The 9,150-nt window shown below is 38.5% G+C and overlaps 1 protein-coding gene across 3 annotated transcripts in view; it reads right to left on the bottom strand.

Annotated features, from left to right (window-relative positions):
* Positions 1-236: 236 nt before the first annotated feature.
* antxr1d (ANTXR cell adhesion molecule 1d) overlaps positions 237-9,150 on the bottom strand; it is a 27,346-nt gene continuing 18,432 nt past the window's right edge. For all 3 annotated transcript variants that reach the window (XM_053232228.1, XM_053232229.1, XM_026938843.3), the window contains exons 15-18: positions 8,189-8,287; positions 7,643-7,810; positions 6,840-6,920; positions 237-1,228 (exon numbers count right to left, since the gene is read on the bottom strand). In XM_053232228.1, the coding sequence (XP_053088203.1) occupies positions 974-1,228; positions 6,840-6,920; positions 7,643-7,810; positions 8,189-8,287 (603 nt within the window). In that variant the 3' untranslated portion in view covers positions 237-973. The remainder of the gene's footprint in view (positions 1,229-6,839; positions 6,921-7,642; positions 7,811-8,188; positions 8,288-9,150) is intronic.

The raw sequence follows: 9,150 nt of genomic DNA, 5'->3' as shown, positions 1-9,150 counted from the left end.
GGCCTCCTCAGTGTCAGATGTAGGTCAGAGTGGCACTCGTGCAGAAAACACGTGTGGAATGAGAGGAAGTGGATCTCCGGGGAGGCAGCTGGACTACAGAGTACACCAGACTGAGACACAACACAGGAAATATTCACTACACCACATCTCTGCAGTCCAACAGCAGACTCTACCCATATATGACCTGGTGTCTTTTTGGTGTAATAAGTTAATATTTTAAAGAAATACTATATACATTCGGTTGCAAAAATGTTTAATAAATGGCAGTGATATTTGGTTAGTTGTGTGTGAGAACAAGAAGGGAACAATTTAGTTTGTGTGTTTTGTTTCCAGAGAAAGTTGTTCATATACAATAGAAGTAACTAAACACAATTACATTTAAATTTTATCATGTAGTCTGCAGTTGAAGCATCCTATGTGAAAAAATCAAAGCCCCGCATTCCCTTCCACAATACAGTTTTAAAAAAATTACAAAAGTAGGCCATGCTTAGTGTCCTATAACAGTGGTGGACACCCTGTCATTCTATGCTCAAGTGCTTTCCAGGAAACCAAGGCTAAATAAATTAGAGGATGGAACTGCCCTGCAGTTGCAATTACTTTATTTTTACAGGTCCAATCAAGTGATCTAAGGATAGTGCCTTAGGAAATTACTTACAGCTGACTAATCTACACTTCAAAATGCTTAAACCCTTGATTCTTCAGCTTTCAGCCAAAACCTTCAGTCATCCATCCATGTAATACATTAATGCCAGTTTCATTTTCAAGCCCAAAAACTTTTCAAAGACTTACACATACTGACTACATAAAATGTGATAATTCACAAACAATATGATTCTTTTAAAGCAGACCCAAAGCCCAGCTAAGTAAGTTAGATCACATCTCATCCATCTCCGGGAATAATCAGTAGTTGACTTTTTTTTTTGCTGTCCAGCAACAACTCTTAGCTTAGGGCGCTTAGGATTCTGCATTGTTCTCAGTGCTGGTTCCCAGGGCAGGGTGGGGGAAGAGAAGGAGGGGGTCTTGGGGGTGCTCGTGATGGTGGGGGTCCATGGGGTGATCGCACCGGTGGGGGTCTGGGTGGTGAGCGGGCTGGTTGGTTGGGAGGTGCTGAGGTGGAGGGGTGTATCAGGGGCCGGTGCTCTGCTGGGGGTGGTGGAGATGGAGGAGGGCTGCGCGGTGGAGCCCTGACTGCCTCGTCTTTCACCCGAGTAAAGTTGATGCATCGGCCCTGGAGGGACAAAGCAGATGGCAGGATAAGTGACAGTTAAGAGCTAAAGCTAACCTCCTTGTCATGTCTGTGCTTTACCATCCAGTTCTGTTTATTACTTAGCAAAGATGTCCCATTGACTCAGGCCATCGCTTTATTTATTTTCACTATAAATTCAAAATGTTTCATGCTTGGAGATGCTCTTAAGCCTTGGCTCTCAAAGTGGGGTCCATGGCCCCTGAGGGGTCTGTAAAGCATAGACAAGGGGTCTGCAATTTTTTAATTTTGTTATAGTGGTGGAAACCATAACTCAAAGCTATTATACCCATTATCAAAGCTATTAAACCTATAAATAATGTCAACTGGAACCTAATGTCAGTTTTAATAAAAATGGGTTCCAAAAAAAGCCAAAATATCATTGTACATATTCAAATAATACCTTATTTTTTAAAACTCTTTTTTTAATAAATAGTTTTTTAAATAGTGCCTAAGCATTTTGAATAGTTGGTCTGTAAAATAAATCTGAGGGGGTTTATAAAAAATAAATGTTATTTTGTAAACGGATCTTTTTAAGGGCAGGACTGTGTGAGTACAAATAAAAGATTAGGCTAATAATATGTAAAACAGTCACCTCTTTTTTTTCATATTTATACCAGACATTTAAGGAAAATAATTTTACCTAGTTACTCTCAAGTCAAAATAATCTAACCATGATCATTCCTAATTATCATGATTGAAAATTATTTTTGTTGGCAAAACAAACTGAGCCAAACAAGTTTCACTCTGGAAAAGTCATTACAGTTCTTTATAAAAAAAATAAAACAAGAAGAGCATAAGGGTTAAAAAGATGTTATGTAGGAAATGGGAGGATGAAATGTCGTAGTTCTCTGATAACGACAGACGCAGTAGGAATGTCTTGCAGAATAAACGATAATAAAAGAATCCTAATCTCAGAGTGCTGTGTGTCTTTGCCCAGATGATGACCCCCAAACAGGCACAAGACTTCACACACCCAAAATCTCAGCTGTCCGCCATCATTCTGTCCCTAAAATCATGGGGGTGGGGTTTTAGGGGTTGCAGCATTGCACTTTTGGGAAGAATGAGTAGCAGTGAAAAAAACCCTTCCTCCAAAAGCTTTGGGAAATAAAACCTGCACTCTTACAAGAAAAGTCATTCATCATTGTCAGGAGAGCTAAACTTTCAGAAGCCATTGTCAGGAAGTTTTCAAGAGTTTTAACTTAAGGTCAAAGCAAAGAAAAAGGTATTCAGAGTGTATTTACGCATCATTTATTGTGAAAAATAAAACATTTGGTAATGTTGGGCTCACAAACTGCTGAAAGTTGAACAACTTCCTCCTTTGTCAGAGCACTAGACATACAAGTCTCTAGAGACCCATCTGTAATTACTTTAAAAAAAATAAAAAATTCTATATAACCTGTATGAATAACGCCATTAGAAAATAAATTAAAAAATGTAATTCTCTTAAAAAAATTTAAAAACAACAAATGTATGTATTCACATATTCTCTATTAAAGTCAGTAAAGGAGATCTGTTAAATGATATCTGTTAAATCTCGCTAGATGATAAAAGCTGTAGAGTCCATTCTAATCAATCGGATACACTTAATATGATAAGACTGGTGTTGATGCTCTACTGGCTAACTGGAACAAAAAGCACAACGCTAGCTGATGAATATTTGTCCAGTGTCGAATCCAAAAACAGGGTCAGAATCTCCTTTAAATCCATTTGAATTACTTTCACTTGAGTGGCAATGAGAGCAGCCGTCAGGGAGGTGCCACTTTCTGCCATGCTGTTTGATTGCTCATCAGACAAACAGATGGAGAGATTAAAGGCCACGAGCCAGTCCATGACAGGAGAGATCCCATCTTTTGTTCCAGGTCTCTATAGCACTGGATCAAGGCTTGGGTAAGCGACCAAGAGCATCATTTTCTTTTTTACGGGCCATAGTGATGAGGACACATTCAAGAAATGCTGGGTCGTTCACATTAAGTACATCAGTACACACAGCCAGTCACTCCTTCCAGCTAATGTCAGGAAAGAGAGGGCTTTATCCCAGCATGGAGTGTAAAAATATGCACCGATCTTTAACGAATTTGTGCTGTCTACCATCACACAGGATCTCAGATCACATGCATCTCTTTAGCTTCGTGTGCTGTTCACTCCTTATGTATTACATATACAGTACTAAAAGGAAAACAGTTTTATACGATCACTAGCACAGTAAGACACGTGTACAAAATTCACAACTATTTCCTCTCCATTATAGTGCATTGCTCAGTTGAAGCTCAGCCATTTTTCTCCAAAACTGCTTGCACATGTAGAAGTCATTGATTACAAATCAGTTCTGTCACAATGTGGTCCAGGTTTGTGGACAGCAATGCACCAGGTGGCTGGTGGGAAATGTGTTGTTCTGACACGTCTTTTTAGAAACTGCTGTGGAACTGCTGCTGAAGCTTGAAGCCTGCTGGGGGACATCCACAGTAGTTAAACCACCATATGGACAGATTTCTTTCCGTTTCCCCTTCCCCCTTGCTCTTCCTCTCTCTCCCTTCTTCCTCCACCACATCTGCACAGCATTCAGGAGGCTCCATTCTCATTCGGCCCATATGCTCACTCCGGTGCGAGGCTGTTGCTCTGCTGCTCGCCAAATTGTCCCATTCACCACACATGACTGCTAGAGTGATGGCTTCAGCCTCCCAGCTAGGCACCAATGAATTAATCCCCATCACCCCCAATGCCTCCCAACAATGGTGAAGCACAATAAAATTCAAACCCTACCCTGCTCACTTGCCCCATGTCACATTAGAGGGCTCTCGGTTTAATAAGCTGTTAAATCAGACCACCACAGTATCTGTCTGAGGGTGCTCTGGCTCTGACTGAGATCCTAGTGGGCAAAAAAAAAGGCTGAGCAACCTGAGAGGAAAATCAGTTCAAAACTTAAGTTCACATTCTTTTCATTTCATTGTAAGTGATGCTAACTGGGAAATCCTGCTAGTCAGAGTGGGCCATTTTGCCTTTACATACCAGTAGGTCATTACCAAAGAACAAACCAAAACACTCCCCCCACTCTTCTATGAATTTGCTTTGTCTTAGCAGTAAATGGGCTGATCCAGACCATGCAAGGTTACTCACTTTCAACCAGAGTGGCCTTGTAAACCAGGCAGACAAAGGATTCAACAAAAAAACTTTCAGTGACAAGAGCGCCTTTCTTCAGACAGTAATAAAACAAACCTGTCACCTTTGCATAACAATGTGTGCACTGAAGCTTTTACATAATGAGTTTAACCTAAATGGCCTCTGTGTTATATATTAGCTATAGGTTCTATGTTAATGCTGGGTATTAATATTAACCAAGTGCCTTTTATCTTCTCTCCTTTCTTGCCTTTTTCTGACGCAAGCAAACAAACAAACCTGCAAATGATAAAATCAAATCATATATTGATGTGTGATATTTTTTTTTTTCCATTTTATTAATTTAGCCTCACTAGTTTCACCACATTACTGCAGTAGGTTTTTCAACTGCACATTTGAAATGAAAGTAAAATAACAAATATTAATAACTGTGTGGTTGTACCCCAATTCTGGATGCTTAGCCATGCAATTTCAGAACTTTAGACTAGGCAACTTGCCATAAAACCCTTGCAGAAGTTATTTCCATGCATAAAAAAAACCCTTCTATACGTACCTCTATTTTATTTTCTACGAAGCAAAAGTTGTGTTCATTTAATTGATATTTATATAATACAATTTTATAATATACTGTATATGTTTGTGAAAAAGTGGGGTGCAAATCAGTATGATATAAAGGAATTATAATTTCTTATAATCTATAATCTATAATTATTTGTATAATTATTCTTATTCATTGAATTATTCTTATAATCTACAATTATTCTTATGATCTAAGCTGTTATCTTAATTATATCAAAAGTTTGTATTCCTGTTGATATGCTAAAAATATTTTTAATGTGCCTGATTATGGTGTCCTAGAACTTAAAACGATCAACATAACTAGCTTCATAATTACGGTATGAAAACTTGAAAAAAAACAAAAAGAAAACAGGCTCAAACTCTCAAGCAGTTTGATGTGGGTAGAAATGTAAGAAGAAAAGGTTGCCATGAAAACATATCCTGCTATGGAAGGATAAAAAATAAGAACTGATTAGGGATACCACTGCCAAAAGTAAAAAAAAAACCCAACATAATTCAGAATTTAAATATACACAAAGACGCTACCAAAGAGTGGAGGAGAAATGAGTGACAGAAAATTGCCAGTGATTTGCAAAAGATTTGCAAGAGAGACATGAAAAAATATTTTCAGAAAGTGGAAAAATAAGTCCTCATTTACATTACATTCAGTAATATCATTTTGGCTGGTTCACAGTTAATACATTAACACACACTTTCAGTGAGTAAAAGTAAAGGAGGAAGGCAGAAGAGGAATAGCTGGAGAGAAATCAGCAAGTCCGAAGATGTAGTAAAACAGTGAGCGTGTGAGAGTATGTAAACAGAGAGACTGCAGGAAGTTTGGGAGTGTATTCACTGTGGTATGTGCTGCCTGTGCCAGGGCAGCTCATGGGACATTGTCCTGCAGGTGGGCATGAAACACACGGCTCACTGTGGATATGCTCAACCCAGCCTGAATGCTACAGCTGTTATCAGCCAAACCCTCTTCTTTAGTGAATCTGCTGCCTTTCCCAACGCTTTTCAAAGCTTCTGCGCAGTATATAGAGCAGCTGGGCACTGGCCCTGCCTCACACAAGCAGCCTATTCTGCAGCACAGCTCAATAAGACAAAATTCACATGTGTCCATCCACAGTGAGAGTGGAGCAATAGCTTGGCCAACTCAATAGAGTCGGACTGTATGGTCTTCATCGCCCCGGCCCACATGAAAGATGCCTTTCACAGCCCTGCAGATGTGTTGCCATGATACGGTCTGGTATGGCAGAATAACGCAACATGTCACAGAAGATCTCACACATTGAAAAATGTCTGGTCACAGAAATAGGATGGTAATGGACTTGAAGAAGAGACTGTACTGATACAAATCTGCTCCATGTGAAAAGAAATAACTACTAATGTTTAAAGTACAGAAAGTATTTCACTGCGTTTTCAGTGTGTAGGTTAGTGATGGAGTCGCTCTTATCTCCGAAACTGCTAAGTTTCTCTTAAGCACTACAATGACAAATATTCATGATTTTTTGATACAGACAGAAGTAATACAGAAGTAGTGCAAAATTTACATTTCTAAAAATACTTCAGCTGAGCAGCTATGCACAGCAGAGCCAGTTTAAACTTTAGACCAGTGACGTTGTGTCCTTATTTTTACACACAAATGCAAACACCAAATCCAACCAATACAAATTCAAGAAGTGAAATCAAGCACTTCAATAATTATATGCTAGTGAAGACAAAAGGAAGAAAAACACTGTGTAAACCCTAAACCACCTTATAAGGCAAAGAGACATGCCAGTTCTGGGCACTGAAGCCAGATAAAACTACATTCCATAGATGGAGACTGTGATATTTGGTCATACATATCACTCAGACACAGTCTGCTACACCAAATACATGAACTAATATTTTGGATGGATTAATATATTATTCATACCTGATCTCCAGGCTGGGGCCTCATGAGGGACACTTGGTCATACCCATGGCGGAGCAGAGCCCACAGAGCATCCAGTTTCCCCTGAGCAGAGCAGATACAGAAACAAAAACACTCAGAGATCACCATAAGCCCTGTGAGATCAAGAATTAAATTATACTTTATGAACCACTGGCTTTAATTAAAGGTTTGTGAAAAAGTGGGGTGCAAATCAATATGATATAAAGGAATAAACTATGACAGGCTGCATCACACCACCGTGTCATGGATATTTTCCTACAAGGGCACATCCTAAAGTGTTTTATTACTCTTACGCCACATCAAAGTGCCAACAATTACAATTTTCATTCATTTTATTTATTCATGTCATACATTTTATCGGTTTATAGTTGCATTTAATGTTGTGGAACAAGTTAATTACTGTTATCGCTTACATTATATCATCTATAAACATTCGCTCATTAGTCTCTCTTTTTTTTTCTCTCTTGAAGTTAATAAGAAAAAAAGCAGCTTGTCACATTACTGAGAAATCGTAGTGCAAAGTCTTGATCCTAAAGACTCTCCCATGGTGGAAAACTTACTGACCATAGCAAAATGCTGACATTCTAGACTCCTTCCATTAATGCTAAATAAACTTCTCCTTACACAAAGCTTTACTATATCCATAATGTATTAGAACAAGCACTTTAATCTAAATCTGTGATTTGTCACACTGTGGTATAATGTGACATAATAGTTGGCTAATGTTTAAACAAAAAGACATGTGCATGAATCGACAGCAAAATATCTGTGGAGAAACTCAGTACCTTAATGGGACTGTACCACCTCCTTTGTTGTGAAGACCGGTGTGCTGTCGGTCTCCTCGGTTTGGGCTCATAAGGCTCAAACTCCTGCTCAGGCATCTTCACCACTGCATTCTTGGGTTTCTCCAGCTTAGCGCCTTCCTCTGTAGAGCCTTTCTCCCCCCAGCGTACCTAAAACAGCAGCAAAACAATCCTCATGAACAAAAAAGGAACCTAAAAATCCTTGTGTTTGTGTATTTGTAACTATGACTTACACCTTCTATTAATTATGTTATAATGCACTAGTACAAAACAAAATAAACACAAATGTAACCAATTTTTTTAAGCAGAACGCATATGAGTAACAATACATTTTCCTGTAGCTACTTTGTCACATTTGTAATGTAATAATAATAATAATAATAATAATAATAATAATAATAATAATAATGTTCAAAAAGCATCATTCTCAAATTCAAGGTCTCTTTACAAAATCCATATATCTTGATAACATTTTAAAAATGTATTTAAAAAAGTTATTAAAACACTACAAAGGCAAAAATCTATTACCTCCATTCTTTTAATGCCTCCAACTCCTCTGCCCCCATAGTAAGAGGCATCAACTGTAGGCCACTTCTTCTTTGGCATCCCATTCTCATCATCAGACTCCTGAACACACACAATAATTTCTTTCAGTAAAAGATTAAACCTGAGCCACTGGGCACACAAAGCCTAAAACCTTTTCTGTTCCAGATTCACTCTTAGTCTACTTCCACTCAAACAGAATAAACACAAAAACACAGCTGAACAGTACAAGAGACACAAATAGGATTCTTATTGTTATTCCTAATCAAAGGGAAACTTGCATCCATTAAACCTCAGCAGACAGAGGTCCTTGTTTATGGATTCAGTGTTAAGTGGCACAGATGCACACTCTAAGACTACTCCCACAAAGCTCTCTTATTTCCCATCAGCACTGGTGACTGCTCGCCGTTGACCTCTGGGAACAAAACGAGCACAAGAGGGCCATTCTGCACGTTCTACTGCACGGCGCCTGTGTACTCTATCATGCTGGAGGTCTAGTTTCTCTCCTTATAGTCGCTCACTTATACTGCTGCAGTACCAGCACATATGTCACTGTGTCACTGACACTAATCGAGTCAGTCGGGTGTAAGCCAGTCAAGCTTTATAAAGACATTCTGTAGTTATGATAAAAGCTTTAATCAGATCAGTCTTATTTTATACTGTAGACGTAAAAAACAAAGAGTTTAATTCACCTGTATAGGAGCTTAGGGGAGCTGGTTTACCTATGGATGATGCCAGTGCAATACAATTCCACATTGCTTTACAGAGAAATGCTTTTATTTCAAAACTGTGAGATGGATGCCACCGTTCAAGGCAATAGTTAACTGCAGTGTACACACATTTGATCAAGCAAAAAATATTTAGTTTAAAGGTTTTACTCTATCATGTATCTTTGCCACAAAAGAATAAGCAGATACACTGATATTCTTGAATATCTTGAATTAATT

Source organism: Pangasianodon hypophthalmus, chromosome 3, assembly GCF_027358585.1.
Source record: "Pangasianodon hypophthalmus isolate fPanHyp1 chromosome 3, fPanHyp1.pri, whole genome shotgun sequence".
NCBI lineage: Eukaryota > Metazoa > Chordata > Actinopteri > Siluriformes > Pangasiidae > Pangasianodon > Pangasianodon hypophthalmus.
Note: the sequence above shows the minus strand (reverse complement) of the source record. Positions and strands in the feature narration are given on the sequence as shown.